General features: G+C 41.9%; 1 protein-coding gene across 1 annotated transcript in view; it reads right to left on the bottom strand.

Annotated features, from left to right (window-relative positions):
* ofcc1 (orofacial cleft 1 candidate 1) overlaps nucleotides 1-21,455 on the bottom strand; it is a 254,122-nt gene that overhangs the window by 149,484 nt on the left and 83,183 nt on the right. The window contains exons 5-6 of the mRNA XM_073050909.1: nucleotides 6,729-6,944; nucleotides 3,518-3,770 (exon numbers count right to left, since the gene is read on the bottom strand). Coding sequence (XP_072907010.1) covers nucleotides 3,518-3,770; nucleotides 6,729-6,944 — 469 coding nt within the window. The remainder of the gene's footprint in view (nucleotides 1-3,517; nucleotides 3,771-6,728; nucleotides 6,945-21,455) is intronic.

Genomic DNA, 21,455 nt, shown 5'->3' with positions numbered 1-21,455 from the left:
CACACTGGTGGAAAAATTCCTCAGCACTTGTGATCCTTTGTTCCTTTGAGGGCTTAATATACACCAATTAAATATTAGACCATGAGACCATAACACGCAGAAGCAGAATTAGGTCATTCAGCCCATCGAGTCTGTTCTGCCATTGCATCATGGCTGATCCCAGATCCCACTCAACCCCATATGCCTGCCTTCTCACCATATCCCTTGAGGCTCTGACCAATCAGGAAGCAATTAGTTTCTGCTTTAAATATACCCATGGACTTGGCCTTCACCGCGGTCTGTGGCAGAGCATTCCACAGATTCACCACTCTCTGACTGAAAAAACAATTCCTCCTTACCTGCATTCTAAAAGGTCACCCCTCAATTTTAAGGCTGTGCCCTCTGGTTCTTCATGCCCCCGCCACAGGAAACATCCTCTCCACATCCACCCTATCTAGTCCTTTCAACATTCAGTAGGTTTCAATGAGATCCCCACACATTATTCTAAATTCCAGTGAGTACAGGTCCAAGAATGCCAAATGCTCCTCATATGTTAACCCCTTCATTCCTGGAATTATCCTCATGAACCTCCTCTGGATTCTCTCCAATGACAACACATCCTTCCTGAGATACGGGGCCCAAAACTGTCGACAATACTCCGTGGGGCCTGACTAGTGTCTTAACAAGTCTCAGCATTATTTCCTTGCTTTTATATTCTACTCCCCTTGAAATAAATGCCATCATTACATTTGCCTTCTTTACCAGAGGCTCAACCTGTAAATTAACCTTTTGGGAGTCTTACATGAGGACTCCTAAGTCCCTCTGCACCTCTGATGTCTGAACCATCTCCCCATTTAGATAACAGTCTGCGCTATTCACTGTTTGGCTGCAAGAAATAGAACATAAAACAGTACAACCGAGGAAGAGACCCTTTGCCCACAATGTTGTGCCAAACAAATTGAGCTAATTATTCCTAATCTCTTTTGCCTGCAAATGGCCCATGGTCTATGGTCCACTCTCTACATATTCATCTGCCTACCTAAATGACTCTAACATTTCTGCCTTCACCGCCACCACTGGCAGGGCATTCCAGGCACCCACGGCCGTCGGTGTAAAACAAATCTTCTTTAATCTTTCCCCCTCTGACCTTAAATGCATGCCCACACAAAATGCTGGTGCAGCATCTATAGGGAGAAGCGCTGTCAACGTTTCGGGCCGAGCATGCCCTTTAGTTTTAGACATTTTGAAGCTGGGGAAGAGGTACCAGCTGTCTACTCTATCTGTGCTTCTCATAATGTTATAAACCTCTATCAGTCGTCCCCTCATCCATCACCACTCCAGATAAAACAAACATGGTTTGTCCAGCCTCTCCACGTAACAAATGCTCTCTGTTTCAAGCAGCATCCGGGTGAACCTCTTCTGGACCCCCTCCAAGGTCTCAATATCCTTCCGAAAATGGGGTGACCAGAATTGAATGCAATACTCTAGATCCTGTTTAAACAAAGTATTACAAAGCTGCAAGATAACTTCCTAACTCTTGAACTCAATGCCTTAATAAATAAAGGAAAGCATGCCATATGCCTTTACCACCCGATTGACTTGTGTGAGCACCTTTAGGGACCATGTACTTGGACCAGATCGCTCTGTACACCAATGTTGTTCAAGAGTCCTGCCATTACTTTCCCTTAATATTTAATCTCCTGAAGTGCAGCACCACACATTTGGCCAGGTTAAGCTCCATCTGCCTATAACTGCAACTGACCTACATCCCACTGTATCCTATGACAGTCTTCCACGTTATCCACTACACCACCACTCTTCATATCATCTGCAAACCTACCAACCCATCCAAACAAGAGAAAATCTGTAGATGCTGGAAATCCAAGCAACACACAAAAAATGCTGGAGGAACTCAGCAGGCCAGGTAGCATCTTTAGAGAAGAGTACAGTTGGCATTTCAGGCCAAGACCCTTCAGCATCTACATTTTTGTCCAGGTCATTTACATATATCTCAAACAGCAGAGGTCCTTGTATGGATTCTTGCAGAACACTACGGTCACAGATCTCCAGCCAGAAAGCCATCGGTCACTACCCTCTATCTTCTAAGAACAAGCCAATTCTGAATCTAATGCCTCTAACCCAAGTCCAATGGCCAAGTTACATTGGATCCATGAATCTTAATCTCCTGGAGAAGCCAACCATGAGGAACCTCATCAAATGTCATGGTAATATCCATGTAGATAACACCCACCATTCTATCCTCATCAATCACTTTAGTCACTTCCTTGAAAAACTCAGTCAAGCTAGTAATACTTGATCTGCCCGGCACAATATAAAGACGATAACTTACAATTTTAACTGTGTTTGCTATAATTTTTTAAAAATATTGATAATCATTTGCCTACTTTTAGTAATTTTAATGGTTCTAATTGTACTTTTTTACTTTAATAGCTTTGAATGTTTCAAAATGTCAGGGAAATGAGCAGCATTGAACAAACTTGGCAGCTTCAGAGGTAGGTATGTGGGGTGTGGCTTAGCCATCTGACAGAGCATTCCTGAGTAGTTTAAAGGGTAACACACACAAAATCCTGGAGGAACCCAGCAGATCAGACAGCATCTATGGAAATGAATAAATAAATGACATTTCAAACTGAGATCCTTCATCAGGACTGAGAAGAAAGGGAGAAGACACCAGGAAAAAAAGGTGGGGGGATGGGACAGATGCTAGCTGGGAGGTGATAGGTGATGCAATTGAGTGGTAAAGCTAAAGGGCTGGTGAAGAAGGAATCTGATAGGAGAGGAGGGTGGACCATAGGAGAAAGGGAAGGAGGAGAGGATCCAGGGGGAAGTGATATGCAGGTGAGAAGAGGTAAAAGGCCAGAGTGGGCAACAGAGGAAGAGGGTGGGGGAGAGAAATTGATATACATGCCATCAGGTTGGAGGCTAATCAGATGGAATATAAGGTGTTGCTCCTCCACCCTGAGGGTAGCCTCATCTTGGCACAAGACAAAGCCATGGACTGACATGTCAGTACTGGAATGGGAATCGGAATTAAAATGTTTGGCTACCAGGAAGTTCTGCTTTTAGCAATGGAGCAGAGATGCTTGAGGAAGTGGTCCCCCAATTTCCGATGGGTCTTGTTGAAAGAGAGGAGGCCACATCGAGTGTACTGGACACAATAGAAAAACGCAGCAGTTTAATGGGAGCTGCTTGTTCCAGTCCACCCACACCAGCCGACAACAGCACTCAAGGCCCGTGTGCTAATTATGGCCAAAATACACAGCTTCAGGGTAGTTTCACCCAGGATCTAAATCATTGAAGGTTGGGTTGATGGGGAGAGGTCTCAGTAAGTATGGATCTAACAGCCAAATCTGGGTTAGAGCTTCCAGCCCCTGGAGATGTTGATCTTCCACCTATTGATAAAATGTTAATCATTTGTAACAATTTCCTCACAGTACAGCTAGCATTCAATTTTTCTTTTGAGATACACAGAAATATATTTTAAGTCTGTACATAGGAGTTATTTTAACTGACTTACCCCGAGGATACCATCCACAATAAATGTTGCCAGGGGGTCAAGCACTGTCCAAAATCCCATTGCTGTGATAAACCTTGACAAGCAGGATGGGAATGAGCCAAATTGTCGATGACAGACCCATCTGATTATAGCCATAATAAGCAGCATAGCGTTCAAGGACAGGGGTCCCAGGGCTACAATGGTCAACTCCGCACATGTCTCCAGCAGAGAACTCTGGTAGCTAAGTTCGACTGTGTGTGGATAAAAGTGGAATCTTAAAAAGAAAACAGACAAGTGAAATACATATGATTATGCCTCTGTGTATAATTTCATTTATCAAGAATTTAAGGGTACATTCACAGAGCAAGGAAACAGGCCCTTTGGCTCAACCAGTCCATGCTGACAAGATTCTCAACTAAGCTATCCTCCTTTGGCTTTTGGCCCAAATCCCTCCAAATAAGGAGCTCCCAACCTTTTTACTGCCATGGATCCCTGCTATTAGCTGAGGGGTCCGTGGACCCCAGGTTGGGAACCCCTGCTCTAAACCTGTCCAATCCATATACCTGCCCTTAAATATTTTAATGTACCTGCCCCAGCCACTTCCCATAGCAACTCATTGCATATATGGACTACCCTCTGGATGAAAAAGTTGCCCCTCAGATTCCTATTAAATATTTCCCCTTTCAAAGTACACCTACATCCCCTAGATCTTAATTACCGAACCTGGGGAGAAAGACTGCGTGCATTCACCCTGAGTGTATGTATAACAATCTTTATGATCAGCTTAACTGTTTTGATGGTTAATTATAGAGTCCTCATAAATGGCAAGATGGTTGATTTGCCAAGGTAAGCTCACTGCCACGCTGTCCCCATGGGGACAATTGGCTGCATCATCAGGAAAACAACATCTTTCCACATGAAGGAAGATTTTAATGGGTGGGTGGAGTCACCTCAGCCCACCTGACATTTCCAAGAGGACAGATATGTAGCATCATTAATAGTAGTTTGGTAGCAGATGGTCCACCAGTGAGAGAAACCCAGGGGAAGAGAGACATGAGGAAATGGTTAAAGAAAAAATTGGGTACAAATATAAATGAAAATGATCCATTTATATGAAATGTTTTAGGTTTTGGTATTATATTTCTAACACGCCTCTGGGTCAGCTGCCCTGCAATATACACAATTCCAGATCTCCATTCCAATACGTAAAGTATTGGCATATTCAGATTACAGATATTCATCAATCTTTAGCTGAAGTTTTGCTGTGTCTGCAGTGTTCATTTTAAGTAGTATTTATTTGCAACACTCCTGTTTACACTATAAATATCCAAAAACACTTACTTTTTGTATTTACAAAATGGGATTCAGAGAACAGTATTTGAAAATGCAAGCAATGACATTTACAAAGTCTTTTTTTCAGGAACCATCAAAGTGCAAGCATTTATATTTTGGACCTGTTTGAACATTATATTCAGACTGGAGGTCTTCATCCGCTTACATATAAATGTTTAGCACAGTAAACTCATTAGAAAAGCAACAACCATACATTTATTTTGCAAGAGCTCGCCAGAAACAACGTTCCTCTACACTGTAAGGAGAGAAGACATACCGTATACCATTGCAGTAAATGTTGCTGGGTTCCCAGTCAAAATGTTTTCCTTCCTTTTTATTGGATAAATTGTGTTTAGAAAAGATTTCAAGGAATCCAAAAATTTTCATTTCTACTTTGGATGATTACATTTAACGTAAGCGTTAGGAAGAGCACTAGAGCAGTAATTAGTTCAAAAGTAGTGATCAAAAGCATTTGATGTATTAGAAAGCATCAATATTTTGTATGCAACTCCTCCTAGAATAGCCTCCTGCACTACTGTCTTGGCACCTGTCTACTGTTTTGCCCTTGTGTCTACATTTATTGATGTATTTATATTTTAACATGTTAACCGTGTGAGCTTCGTGTGAGCAAGGAATTCCTTTGCACACTGGCATATATGATAATAAACAACAAGAAATACCTCAACATAGTTACACAGAATTTTAAAATTCAGTTAAATGTCTCAGAATTAAATGTAACGGTTGGCAAGAAATCCTTTGGATTCACTAATGTCCTTTCTTGAAGGAAATAGCTTCACCCACTTTGACTCCAGAGTTGAAACAATAGGTTGGCTCTTGAGTGCCACCTGAAGTGATTTGGCAGTGCACAGATGTACCAATCTCTACATCGAAAGGATAAAACACCATCGAGGCTTCACCTTCTCAAGGGTAAGTAGGGATAGGCAATAAATCTCGGCTGTCCACATTCCATAAAGTCAAATTGAATCTGTAAACTATCAGGGCTTAAAATTACCATGCGCAAGATTTGCCATAGGCTCCTCTCTCTCTGCACTATCCCAATGAAGGCATTATCTTATTTAATTTAAACAGATTACTGGCTCTGGTCAAACAGTGTATACGTGAACATCAAATGAAGGTCTGAAGCATTCACTTTGTCGCACACCACAGTGTAATTCTGAGCTTGTTTATATATATTGTTTTTTAATTGGAGGAGAAATTGTTGTGTGGCAGTATGTTTCAGAAATGGAGACAGACAGAGAGTGGAGGGAGAGAGAGAGCGAGAGAGAGAGCACAGAGGCAGAATGAGCTGAGCATGATTTGTGTTCCAATCTCACGTGCCTGTTACGGGATGTAGCATTTCAATGGGATTGATGCCATAGGTTTGAAAAGAAATGAAGACACTTTTTCATGAAGACAGTTCCCTTTTGCAGTGACTGTTCTAAGTCTTGAATGCTAAATTCTGCAAAGGCAGAGAAGGGATGTAAGGTGTGCATTTGATGGATGAAAATCACGCTTTCAAGCAATTTTAAATGAAAGCAGAATGGTGCACACCATCTGGGATTGATGGTGGAACATTAATTAGGTGGCATTGTCACAAGAAAAGCAAGTCTCTGTCAACTTTAAAATTCTAACCGGTCTGTGGTTACTTTGCAAACTTTATCCTACAACTGCCACCCAGCGGGTTATGAGCAATGTTTCAAAAATAAATAAGAATTCTCAGAATAAACACTTCCAGAGGTCAATGTGGTATAATAAATACATAAAATTGATACCTTGTGTCTTTTTTCTACACAAATACATTCGTCATGTCATTTTGATTCCTCCGATGAAGAGCAATAAACCAGTTACTAAGTTTGCTTAAAGCAGATCCCTAGCATCATACATAAACATTAGGACCCACTTGTTGACGGTGACACCGATCGCCTGGAGGTAGATCCACTGGCTGCAGTAATGCAGGTAGAGCCGCACAAACCAGACCAAGGCCACGAGCAGCAGGAGCAGCATAGTCTCCGATGAACACCAGTACGAAGCTCTGAGCTGATCCAGGAATATCTGGCTCACGAACCAAGCGTGCCAGGCCAGAGTTTCCGTGGTCTTGTCGGGGCAAGGATCTGACCTGGAAAGTTACGATGACATTGTATTCCAAAATAAAGTCAAAAAACATGCCTAGAAATTCATGCTATTTGATACGGCTGTGTGTGTGCTAATTAGCAATCGGACCTCTCGATACAACTGTCAGTACTTAGTGGCTGCCCTTACTGCAAACAAACAGGGATGCATTTCAAGGCATTTAAGATGGAAATCATAATTCTAGGTTTTAATTAGGCATCCCTCTTTCCATAAATATGGTGCACTGAAATGACTCAAGCATATCCTGAACTGATGGAATGATGTGGGCAGTTCCGAGACCCAGTGAGAGAGAAGAATACTTCGTAAAATTTACTTATGTTAAAGTCTCCCTCCGAACCTCTCTCAAAAGATGCTCACACAGGTAGAGTGGCACAGCTAGTAGAGCCACTGCCTCTGACGGCAGAGATTCCGGTTCGATCCTGACCTCAGGTTCTGTTTGGCCATTCTCCCTCCGACCTGTGAGATTTTCCTGGCCACTCCAATTTCCTCTCACATCAATAAGCCGTGTCACTTGGCAGTTTAATTGGCTGCCTTAAATTTGTTCTTAGTCTGTTATGTGAGGAGTAGTCTCTGAGAGGAACTGAGGAATATAAAATATAGGATTAATGTAGGAAGTAGGTTGATGGGCTGAAAGGCCTATTTTCATCCTATATCTCTTTATACCTCAATTCCTACACACTGCCAGCAGACAACTAAACTGGGACAGAAATTGGATACTCTGTGAGCGTAATACAGGAGCAATCTGTGGCACTTGTGAGGGGAAGATGCTTGAAAGCAATTGGATGTTGGTTTGAGTTATTCATTTGTTAATGATAGGGACTGGCAAAATTGGCTCCTGTCTCTCCCTCTTCTGCTAATGCTGCTGAACAGAGCGGGAACCACGCCAGTTCCAATCAACCAGCTGCCTGACCTTCGCCAAAAGCTGTTGCTGTAAAGATAACAAGGATGCTGCCTCCAGACTTGAATTTACCCTTACCTTGGTTGGCTGGACCTCCCCCGAAGGAAGACACATATCGACTGTGTGGTAGTTAGCACAACGCTTTACAGTATAGGTGACAGGGGTTCAATTCCTGCCACTGTCTGTTAGGATTTTGTACGTTGTCCCCATGGCTTTGTGAGGGTTTTTTCTGCATCCTCCCACAGTCCAAAGACGCACCAGTTGGTGGGTCAATTGTCATTGTAAATTGTCCCGTGATTAGGCTGGCATTAAATTGGGGACTGCTGGGCGGCGTGGCTCAAACAGCTGGAAGGGCCTACTGCATGCTGTATCTAAATCAATCAATCGATAGAAATATCATGACAATATACCATGGAAACAAGCCTCCCCTCCTTTGACACTGTCTATACTTCCTATTGTCTTGGGAACAATCAACATAATGTCTCTCCCACCCCAGTCACTCTCGCTCCTCTCTCCTTCCATCGGGCAGAAGATACAAAAGCTTGAAATGATGAACTCCCACCCTCAAGGACAAGTTTCTACCTTGCTGTTAGAAGACTATTTAACTGATCCAATGCAATAAAGATTAACCCTTGTTCTTTCAGTCTACCTCATCATGGCACTTGCACTCTATTTGTCTACCTGCTCAACAGGTAACAGCGACACTATATTCGGTACTTGACATTGTTGTATCTATCGATGGCCTCCTCTTGAGCCACGATGAGGCCACCTTCAGGGTGGAGAAGCAACACTTTATATTCCATCTGATTTCCTTCCAATCTGAAGGCATGAATATTGATTTCTCCTTCTGGTAAACAAATCCCCCACGCTTCCTCTAATCCCCACTCTGACCTTTTACTTCTTCACACTTGCCTATTACTTCCCCTTAGATCCCCTCCTACTTCTGTTTCTCCTGTGGTCCGCTCTCCTCTCCAATCAGATTCTTTCTTCTCCAGCCCCTTGATCTTTCCCACCCACCTGGCTTCACCTATCGCCTTCCAGCTAGCCAATTTCCCCTCACTCCACTTTTTCATTCCGGCATCTTCTTCCTACTTTCTCAGCCCTGAAGGAGGGTCTCGGCCCAAAATGTCGACTGTTTATTCTTTTCTGTAGATGCTGCCTGACCTGCTGAATTCCTCCAGCATTTTGTGTTTGTTGATTTTCATATTGCTTTCCCTCAGTTTACTGAATGATCTGTCAAGATGGCATACATACAAAAGCTTTTCACTGTGTCTTGGTACTTGTGAGAATACTAAACCTATTAGCACTTTTCAGGCAGGGAGGTGTACAAGGAACTATACAAATGCAAGCAACACACACAAAATGCAGGGGGGAGCTCAGCAGGACAGGCAGCATCTATGGAAAAGAGTACAGTCGACATCTCAGGCCAAAACCCTATGGCAGGACTGGAGAAAAAAAAGCTGAAAAGTAGATTTGAAAGGTGAGGGGAGGGGAAAGAGAAATGTCAGACGATAGGTGAAATTTGGATGGGGAGGGATTAAGCAAAGAGTTAGGAAGTTGATTGGTGAAAGAGACAGAAGGCCATGGAAGAAAGAAGAAAGTCGGGGGGGGGGGGGAGCACCAGAGGGAGGTGATGGGCAGGCAAGGAGATAACATGAGAGAGGGATAAGCGGATGGGAAATGGTGAAGGGGGGGCCACGGTGAAGGCATTACTGAAAGTTTGAGAAATCAATGTTCATGCCAGCAGGTTGGAGGCTACCCAGACAGAATATAATGTCTTGTTCCTTCAACCTAAGTGTGGCTTTATCCCAACAATGGAGGAAGCCATGGATGGACATATCGGAATGGGAATGGGAAGTGGAATTAAAATGGATGGCCACTGGGAGATCCCACTTGTTCTGGCAGACAAAGCGTAGATGCTTGGCGAAGCTGTCTCCCAATCTACGTTGCATTTTACTGATATACAAAAGACCACACCAGGAGCTTTGAGCACAGTATATGACTCCAAGAGACTCACAGGTGAAGTGTTGCCTCACCTGGAAGGACCGTTTGGGTCCCTAAATGGTACTGAGGGAGGAGGTGTAGGGGCAGGTGTAGCACTTGTTCTGCTTGCAAGGTTAAGTGACAGGAGGGAGATCAGTGGGGAGAGACAAATGGACAAGGGAGTCATGTTGAGAACAATCCTCGTGGAAAGCAGAAAGTACGGGGGAGGGCAAGATGTGTTTGGTGGTGGAATCCAGTTGAAGGTGGGAGAAGTTTCAGAGAATTATATGCTGGACGCAGAGGCTGGTGGGTGGTAGGTGAGGATAAGTGGAACCCTGTCCTTGGTAGCATGGCAGGAGGATGGGGTAAGAGCAGGTGTGTGTGAAATGGAAGAGATGTGGTTGAGGGCAGCATTGATGGTGGAGGAAGGGAAGCCCCTTTCTTTGAAAAAGAAGGACATCTCCTTCATACAAGAATGAAAAGCCTCATCCTGAGAACAGATGCGGTAGAGGTGGAGGAATTGAGAGAAGGGGATGGCGGATTTATAAGTAGCAAGGTGGGATGAGGTATAGTCCAGGTAGTTGTGAGAGTCCGTTTGTTTATAATTGGACATCGGTGGATAAACTGTCTCCGGAGATAGAGACAGCAAGATCGAGGAAGGGAAGTTTTGGAAATGGACCAGGTGAACTTCAGGGCTGGGTGCAAGTTGGAGGCAAAGTGGATGAAATTAATGAGTTCAGCACGGGTGCAGGAAGCAGCACCAATGCAGTCATCGATGTAGCATAGGAAAAGTGCAGGGCGGTCACCAGTGTAGGCTTGGAACATAAGACCGTTCCACGTAGCTGATAAACAGGTAACGAATGCAAGATGTTCTTTATATCCCAATGCCTCCCAAAATGCTTCACTTAAAATTTTCCCAGATGGCTTACACAGTCAGTTGACTTAACAATGGCAGGAAAATAACATTAACTTCTTATTAGTTTAGGACCACAGAACTTCTGCTGAAATGTCATTGGGGAATTCTGCAAAGGAAATTCCACATGATGTAGTCTATCACTGAAAGGGTACAAACACTATAAATCATTTCACAATGAACTGCTGTTTCTCCTTAGTTGTAAAATATCTAATATATTGATGCTAATACTTATCCATAGGTAAATGGATGAAGATTTAAAAAGAATACATGCTGGCAATCTAGAAACAGAAAATGTTGGAAACGCTCAGCAGGTCATACAGCACCTGCGGACAAATGTCTGGTTGAAGAGCCTTCATTGTATAGGTGGTTCTTTGTGCGGTAACAATAACAATGCAGAATAATATGTGAAGTCTACCGAGAAAACTGTTGTGCAGGCAAGCAATAAAGTGCAAGATCACGATGACGTCGACTGTGGGGTCAAGGGTCTATCTTATCGTTCAAGACGTCTGTTTTAGAGTCTGATAACATTGGGATAGGAGCTGACTTTGAGCCTGATGGTGCATGCTTTCAGTATACAAGTCTACTATAATAGTAAAATTCTAGTGTGATAGTGAAGCCATGGATGCATTTGACTACATTGAAGTCAATGGAACCAAATTGCAAAGATGAATGCATCTAACAGCTGCCATCTTGCAATACTTAATCCTGATTAGTACAGACAAATGTCTCTTATTGTGACCTTAACCCATAGGCAGAGAAGAATAATTGGCAACAATATTCAAGGGATTCATTGGCCTGTTTTTTTTCCTTGCACTTAACTGGTAGATCTCTCTTGTACACATTCTGCTCAGCAAGAGGTCATCATCAATCTTGACCAACACAGAGCAGAAGTTCTCCAACTCTCCAGGACTGTCCCGGAATCACCAGGATCTACATCAACAGAAACAGAGATCAGGAATAAGCTATTCAGCTCTTTGAGCCTACACTACCATTCAACATCATCACAGCTGACCATCCAAATTCTATGCATTATTCACATTTGATCCTTATGTTGTTTAATCCCTCTAGCCCTAAGAACAATATCTAACTCCGCTGTGAATATATCTGGCTGCAACTGCTTTCTGTTGTAGAGTGTTCTACAAGTTCACCGCTTGAGAAGACATTACTTCTTATCTTAGTCTAAGATGGCTCTTATCTGTAGAGGTCTAATAACCTCTGATCTTGGACCTTATGGCCACCCAGGGCATCTTTCTATATTTACTTTGTCCAGTTCTGTTAAAATTTTAAGGGTTTTTATGAGATTCCCTTTCATTATACTTTAACTGTGGTGAATATTGGCCTTATCAACCCAATCTCACTTTGTACATCAGTTTTTCCAGAGTCCAGGAACTCCACAGAGAAAAAATTGTCGAAGCATGAAAGAAGTGGCATGGCACCTTTTTTTCTCATTTTAGAACATCTCTGCTGACCAGTTATAGAAATGTTGAAAATGGGAAAAGAAGGCTGTTTGACTGGGAGAAGTGATGTGAAACTGAAGGTGGGGGGGGGGGGGGGGGGGAGGGTCAAGATACCTCTTGGAAAGTATCCAACAAAAGTTGGCAAGCAAAACTCCAGCCTATTGCTGCAGCACCCTTACTGTAAAATTGATTTATTTCCCTGCCATCCAGTACAATCACCTTGAATTAAGCAGGAAATATTTTGGGCAAGGTCTTGCTCATGCCTAATTTTTAAGCTGCTGATAAGTTCCTTGAAGGTTGGAGGGCACATTGGTTCACAAAGACAGGAGCATTCTACCTCACAGCTCACAATGTAGTCGTGTACAACTTGCTCTGTCCCTGTGAGCCAGCAAGGTGTAATTGCTGTTCCGTGTTCAGGTTAATTAGCGGCTAATTAGTTATAGCAGATGCTCAGGTCAATGTTGCACTCAGAGTTACTTTCCTTTTAGTACTGATCAAGGTGAGGGCATCAGTGATGAAAAGGAAAATACTTTCCATTTTCAGGGCCTCTTACGAAGGCTGTCATTCAGTGCGCTACAACATATTAACAGTGGTTACTCCACAAGATGAGGGATTATGGTATCTAAATACAAGGATAGCTGATTGGTTAACCAAAAGAAACTATTGAGTTGGGATAACACTTTTCCAGTTAGCTGGCTATGTTTATGTACAGGCACAGGAAGTAATTATGAAGACAACTGTAATGAGAGATCAAAACTAAAATTGCAATGCCAGAGACAGTAAATGCAAGACATATTAACAGGTCAGTCAGTGTCTGTGGAGGGACAAACAATTAATATTTCTGGTTCTGGCCAAAACTGAGCAAGTTCCAAAGCTGACTTGTTTTCTCTTTCCTTGTTCTGACAAAAGTTCTCTGACCTGAAGCTTCTCCTTCCAGATGCTGCCTGACCTGCTGACTGTTTCCAACATTTTCTGATTTAACGCGAGGCAAAAAAAACAGCTTTTACTGCAATAATAGTAAAAATACCTAGTCTTGCTACCCCGGTACTGGTCAGACCACACCTTGAACACTGCATTTGATTTTAGTCTCCTTTGGCTCAGAAATAACAGAGAGTATATCTAATGCAAATTGATTGAGCAGGTTAGGCCTGTTTACTGACATTTAGAAGAACAAGCAGTGGCTTTATTGAAAAATAAAGGATTCTTCAAAGGCTTGACAGGGTAAATACTCAGGCGATGTCCATTGCTTCCTGTATAGGTCAGTAAAGAAGGTGCTTACTTTCATTGGTAGAAACATTAATTATACGTCATGTTGCAGCTATTTAAAACTTTGGTTGGGCTGCATTTGGAGTATTCTGTGCAATTTTGGTTGCTCCCTTACAGAAAGGATGTGGAGAATTTGAAAGGGTGCAGAAGAGATTTAGCAGGATGCTGCCTGGATTAGAGGGAATGAGTGATAAGGAGAGGTTATACAAACTTCTGTTTGTTTTCTCTGGATTGTCAGCGGCTGAGGGGAGACCTGATGGATATCTATTAAATTATGAAAGGCAAAAATAGTGCAGACAGAATCTGTTTCCCTAAGGATAGAAATGTCAAGTAATAGAGGACATGCAATTAAGGGGAGAGAGGGGTAAGTTTAAAGAAGATGTGCAGGGCAAATATTTTTACACAGAGTGAAGATCCCTAGAACAGACTGCCAGAGGAGGTGGTTGTGGTGAAAGCAAATATGATGTTGATGTCAGGGGTCTGCTAGGTGGACTCATAAATATGCAGGGATTGTGGGGATATGGATCATGTACAGGCAGAACAGATTTAGTTTAATTTGGCACTGGATTCAGCAGAGACTTCATGGACTGAAGGGCCTGTTCCTGTGCTGTTCTATTTAAGAAGCAATGTAGACCTAGGGCAGGCTCTTGGGATAGAGGTTTGCCGATATAAGAGTGATATGAGGAGGAATATATTTTTTTCCAAAGCAGAAGACCGTAATTCTTTGGACTTCTCTCCTCCCAGAGAGCTGAGGAACAGTTAATGAGTATGTCACTGCACATGTCCTTAGCTGAGAGAGATTTGGACTGTAATTGGTATGGATATCTTACAGCAATGTGGAGTTGAGATCAAAAATTGAAACAGCCATAATCTTCACGAATGACAGCACCGATTCAAGTGGCCTACTTCTATTCTTTATGTCCCAATGTTCTCTATTCAGCCCCCACCGTTTTCCATTGTTCTTGCAATAACCTTACATCATATACTCAGACATGAAATGAAATGTGGATTAGAGCACAGAGCTTGAGCTGAGACAAAGGGTTGATCATTAAGTCATTATTAGGTTATTAATCGGCAAAACTAGTTTGAAGAGCCTTTGGCTGCTCAAGATAGACTCAGCGTGTCTGAGTTTACTGCTTGATGTTGGAGCCTGGCTAAGCAATGATTCTGTTTGGAAGTTGCTATCACATCCCACCATGGACTCGCTCCCTCCCTATCACCACACCACATGCGTATGCACTTCTCCAATCCTTGAATTAAATCATTCTACCACGGGCAGCGAAGGGCTGGCCAATCCCTAAACAGTCAAACAGTTTTCTTAAACATTTTTGCGTCCCATGCCTCTCTATAAAGGAGCCTTAGAGCTCAGCTCTCCATGCAGGCAATGTGCCACCTACACAGTTATCTCCTTTTATGACCCAGTGTTACATTTGACTCATAAAGCTCCTGCAAAAATGCCAAGGTCTGTTTCACTTCACTTCAATTGCCCTTCTGATTCCAAGCACTTTTTATATTCCATCATTTTCATAATGTCTACTGAGCTGACACGTCTAGAATATTGTATCCAGTTCTGGTTACCCCATTGTAGAAAGGATGTGGAGGCACTGGAAAGGCTGTAGAAGAATTTTACCAGGATGCTGCCTGGATTAGAGGGCATGTGCTATAAGGAAAGATTGAACAAACTCTGGTTATTTTCTGGGAGTGTCAGAGGCTCAGGGAAGATCCTACAGAGTATTACAACCGTAAAACCAGAAGACATATGAGAAGAATTAGGCCTATCGTGTCTACCCCACCATTCCATAATTTATTATCTCTCTCAACCCCATTCTCATGTCTTCTCCCTGTAATATTTACTGCTCTAAGGAATGTTATATAAGGTCATTCTTACCCTTCGCAATTAGGCTCTATATTGAGTCAGGGAAATAATGATCCCCACCTGTTAGACTGTTTGAGGTAACTTATTTTTTATTCTTTCTACTTCTCTTCTAATATTTACATCTGTGCACTTATAATGCTACTGCGAAACTGCAAATCTCTTTGAATCAATAAAGTATCTATCTATCTATGTATCTAATCTAGAAGCTATCAACTTCTGATTTAAATATACCCAATGACTTGGCTTTCACAGCCTTCTATGGTAATGAACTCCACAAATCCACCACCTTCTGGCTAAAGAAATTCTCCCTCATTTCTTTTCTAAAGGAGTCCTCTTTGTATTGTGATGCAGTGTCCCTGGTCCAAGACTCTTCCACTATTGGAAACATCCTCTCCATGTCCACTTTATCTAGGTCTTTCAATATTGGGTATGTTTCAATGAGATCCCCCCTCATTCCTGTGAACTCCAGCAATCAAGTACCAGACCTATCTAACACTCCTCATACATTAACCGTTGCATTCCCAGGATCATTCTCATGAAACTCCCCTGGACTCTCTCCAATGCCAACACATCCTTTCGTAGATAAGGAGTCCAATACTGCTCACAGTACTCCAAATTGGTCTGACTAATACCTTATAAAGCCTCAGCAGTTTAACTGAAACTTGTTTCCCTCAAATTATTATCATGTGTTGATGCAATATTTCACGTCAATACATGCTGCATGGTTAACTCAGAACTGATCCCATTCACACCGCCTGAAGGCATAGAAGGAGACTGTATCGTCCAGCAAGTTGTGCTATCTTTCAGTTTAATCCCATCTATTTTGTTGCCACAATTATTTCCCTTGAACCAATTTTTGCACACATTAGCAATCTTTGCCCTTCCCATTCTCGTAACACACATCTACAATAGAGGTAATTTATGGTAGTTAATTAACCTGGTAACCCATGCAGTCACACAAAAAACATGTAAATAGCATGCAAAGATGGCAGAATCAAACCCAGATCACTATAGCTGTGACAGCAGCACAACTATTCTGCCCCTTCCACTTAACCTACCCCATAACATCCATTCCCATGAATCCTTTCAGTTTTTGCTTTTTTCAGTTTAAGTATACCTCAGTATGACACTATTACAGCCGGGGCATCAGAGTTCAGAGTTCACAGTTCAATTCCGACTGGAAGGAGTCTCCCCGTGGAATGCATGGCTTTTCCTTGGGTGCTCTGGTTTACTCCCACAGTCCAACGTGGTTCGAGTGGCCAGAAAGGCCTATTCTGTGCTGTTTTTCAATTAATTAATTGATCAATAAAATGCTTCCCGGGCACGATTTCCTTCAATAATTTCAACTTATATTTTTTCTTATTTGAATTTTAAACAATTTAATGTTAGTCAGATGTCAATCATCTCTTTGTTAACTACAAAAAAACAGCAAGGGAATTGTGTAGGTGGCTGGAAGTTACAACACAAATACGGTCTTTTACCAGGCAATGATACTGAACTTTGAAACAATAACTCTACATTTTTTTAAGAAGCATCATTACAAACATTCTGCAAGTCTAGGTCAGGTGTCACAAATGCTGTGTTCTAAATTTATTTGGGCCTATTGAAGCATGCATTGTAATGACCTCAGATGGAAAAATAGTCTGAATATATGCACTTCTGCCATGCAGATAGCTTGCTTAGGATATGCTATTGCACTAGAACTTTCAATGTTACTTCAAGGCCTTCCAATCCTTTATTGGAAGAATCATTAAATCAAACAGAATTAGAGCTTTTAAGAGCTAAAATGTTTGTTCTTCCTAACGACATGATGCTACGCCTGGCAAGAATAATTATGAAGCAGCATGGATACTAGATGCACTTCGTGAAATAGCAATAACATAAAAAGCACATAAGACTGCATAGTAGTGAATAATAATATTATATGAATAACTGCCTTTTGCTATCACAGGAGAATTGAGTAGTCTGTGAAATTCTGACACCAATTGAACAGTGCAAACCTGGAAACAGGTAATTTGCTTAAGCAGTTGTCAGATGAATAAACCACATTGTAATCTTCCTCTCAATATAATCACCAATGATCTCTTTCATTCCCAAACATCCATCTTCACCTTCCACCCTTCGCACTTTATAGGAATAAGACTCAGAACTGTAACCAAGTATGATTTGTGGAGGGCTATTTCAAGAGTGAAGAGACAAATTTGAACAAGGTTGCAGGTGACATCAGATGTACAACAACTCTGGCAGGGTCTGCAAGACATTACTTCCGACATAGCAAAACCCAATGGCAGCGATGCTTCACTATCAGATGAACTGACGCCTTATATGCCCGCTTTGAAAGGGAGAATATAACTACAGCTGTGAAGATCCCTGCCGCACCTGATGACCCTGTGATCTCTGTCTCAAAAGCCAATATTAGGCTGTCTTTAAAGAGAGTGAACCCTCGCAAGGTGAAGGTCCTGATGGAGTACCTGGTAAGGTTCTGAAAACCTGTGTTAACCAACTGGCTGGAGTATTCATGGACATTTTCAACCTCTCACTGCTAAGGGCGGAAGCTCCCACTTGCTTCAAAAAGGCAACAATTATACCAGTGCCTAAGAAGAATAATGTGAATTGCCTTAATGACTATCACCCAGTAGCACTCACATCTGCAGTGATGAAATGCTTTGAGAGGTTGGTCATGACTAGACTGAACTCCTGCCACAGCAAGGACCTGGACCCATTGCAATTTGCTTCACGCCACAATAGGTCAATGGCAGACACAATCTCAATGGCTCTTGACACGGTCTTAGACCAGCTGGACAACACAAACACCTATATCAGGATGCTGTTCATCGACTATAGCTCAGCATTTAATACCATCATTCCCACAATCCTGATTGAGAAGTTGAAGAACCTTGGCCTCTGTACCTCTGTCTGCAACTGGATCCTTGACTTCCTAACCGGAATACCATAATCTGTGCAGATTGGTGATAACATCTCTTCCTCACTAACAATCAACACTGGTGCACCTGAGGGGTGTGTCCTTAGCCCACTGCTCTACTCTCCCTATTTACCCATGACTGCGTGAGTAGGCATAGCTCAAATACCATCTATAAATTTGCTGATGATACAACCCTTGTTGGTAGAATCTCAGGTGGTGACGAGAGGGCGTACAGGAACGAGATATGACAATTAGTGGAGTGGCGTCACAGCAACAACCTAGCACTCAACGTCAGTAAGATGAAAGAGCTGATTGTGGACTTCCCGAAGGGTAAGAAGAAGGAACACATAACAATCTTCATAGAGGGATCAGAAGTGGAGAGAGTGAGCAGTTTCAAGTTCCTGGGTGTCAAGATCTCTGAGGATCTAACCTGGTCCCAACATATCGATGCAGTTATAAAGAAGGCAAGACAGTGGCCATACATCATTAGGAGTTTGAAGAGATTTGGTATGTCAACAAATACACTCAAAAACTTCTATAGATGTACTCTGGAGAGCATTATGGCAGGCTACATCACTGTCCGGAATGGCTGTGGGGGTACGGGGGGGGCGGGAGGGCTACTGCACAGGACTAAAAGAAGCTGCAGAGGCTTGTAAATTTAGTTGGTTCCGTCTTGAGTACTAGCCTTCAAAGCACCCAGGACATCTTCAAGGAACGGTGTCTCAGAAAGGCAGTGTCCATTATTAAGGATGTCCAGCACACAGGGCATGCCCTTTTCTCACTGTTACCATCAGGTAGAAGGTACAGAAGCCTGAAGGAACACAGTCAGCGATTCAAGAACAGCTTCTTTCCCTCTTCCATATGATTCCTAAATGGATATTCAAACCTTGGACACTACCTCACTTTTTTAATATGTATTAATTCTGTTTTAGCATGATTTTTAATCTATTCAATATACATATACTGTAATTGATTTACTTATTTATTATTATTATTATCATCATCATCATCATCATCATCATCATCATCATCATCATCATCATCATTATTATTACAGGTGTTGTATTTTTCTTCTATATTATGTATTCCATTGAATTGCTGCTGCTAAGTTAACCAATTTCACGACACATGCCAGTGATAATAAACCTGATTCTGAATACTGAATTCTGAATAAAGGGGATAAAGGTAATTCAGGTATTTATGTTGTTGAGAGTTTGCATTTGCATATCTTAAGTATTACAGGTAATATAGATTAAGGCAATGAATGTGCATTATGCACACCTTCCCAAATCACTTTACAGTGAAGTACTTTTAAAGTTCAATAACTGTAATGATTAAAAAAAAACACACCAGCCAATATGCATTTGACAGACTCCCAAGGGTCATCTGCTGTTTGCAATCTAAATTCAGTGATACGATATGGCCAAGAGATTATGTTGTATCAGGGGACCTTGAGAGAGTATATGGGGCATTAGTCTATTGTCCTCTCCAAAAAAAAAAGCACTCACCCAGTAACACATATCTGGATTCTCTGTCCAAGTCTCAAATGCAGAATGAAAACATATAGCACACTTATACAGATATGCCACACATGGCCACTGCTACTCTGAAACACCCTATAAATACAGGCAAACCATTGGGTTAACAGTCCAGGTATCTTTCCTCTTCCTTGCCCATCATCTGTAAACTCCATCTTGCAGCACAAACAGATGGGCAACATTTGTACACAAAGATGAAACGCTAGCTTACAGAGATTGCAATAGTTCCCAACTTATGTATGTGCCAAGCCTGATATACCCCATAAAATATCTGTGCAAGAGAAGAGTATCTTCTCCTAATAGCAACATATTTCTTCATGGGATGTCTCTATTAGACATCATTGAAAGTATTTTTGATCTTCATTCAGCAATGTCCACCTTCTTTCTGTATACCATCTCCAGCTCCAAGCAGAATTGTCAACATGCGGCCAATATGGAGCATTAACTCACTCAAATATTGCCCCTGCAGTAGTTAACATCAGCCCTTCTAATGACTGCAATCCTTTAACCGCAGCTGCCTCAGGAATCTCTGTATCTGTGCCTTTTACTGTACACAACTCAACCTCTCAGTGATCCAGGTCAAATGACTGCCCAAGTGGCAAATTTGTAACTAGGAGAGTCTATGAATGCCAGCTTCAGTATGATTTGCTATCTCCGTCAGAATTTTCTGCATCAGGAGACAACACTCCATCATAGTGCCCTCATTGAGCATGAGAAGACAGTGGTGAGCTATCTCTTTGGACCAGCTCTGATGAAGGAGCTCCCACTGTGCTATTGGTGAGGAGATCACAGAAGTTAGACCCAGTGACAAGGAAAGAAGATACTTCCAATATAGAATGTTGTGAGTGGCGGAGGAGGGAAAATTTGTATATAATTCTGAATGAGCACAACTCCACAAATAATTCAAAGTTTAATATCAACAATAAAGAACTGTCAAAGTAATAATCGTGTCAGTAAAAATCCCAAAGTGTACGTACCCTTGCATCCAACAGTTCCTGCTGTTTTCTCTCCCAATTAAATATTTATTTAGTTCTAATGAGATTTGCCAATAGTTAAGGGGAACTACATGTACAAGAAAACTTGTCAAACTGAAGTGTTACTCAACTCATTAAATTCACCAATTTCGTTTGCTTAAGTAATAAATCATATTCCAGAACTATTCCAGTTGTCAAGAAATGTATTACAGCTTCAACAAAGAATGCAATCAGGTGATTATAGTTTCAAGACCAGTGTGAAATGGCAAGCTGCAGTTGCAAAAGTTAATCCTTTACCCCATTGACTGGGTGTCACTCGTGATAAGATCACACAAACCCCCACAAACAGCAAAAGCCGAGTACTCAGCCTTGCACCAAACACATCTGACTTGCACCCTCGAGGCTGTAACTCTTAAGCAGAAATGAACAAGTTTTCGGTTTATGGGCCAAGAAATTCTATCATGTTGTGCAAAGTTTATATGTACAATGTGATTTAATTTTGAGCAGAAAAAAATACTAGGAAAAAGAATTGGGAATTCACCGTGCATCAAGATTTTCCTTCTTATCTGCTCTATGGCTAATATGCAAAGATAGTGGTCCCCAGCATCACATTCTGCAAGTCTGGATCCCAATCCCAATCTCTCTCCAGCCTTCTACATCACGAAC

The sequence above is a fragment of the Hemitrygon akajei genome, chromosome 1 (genome assembly GCF_048418815.1).
Source record: "Hemitrygon akajei chromosome 1, sHemAka1.3, whole genome shotgun sequence".
Classification (NCBI taxonomy): domain Eukaryota; kingdom Metazoa; phylum Chordata; class Chondrichthyes; order Myliobatiformes; family Dasyatidae; genus Hemitrygon; species Hemitrygon akajei.
Note: the sequence above shows the minus strand (reverse complement) of the source record. Positions and strands in the feature narration are given on the sequence as shown.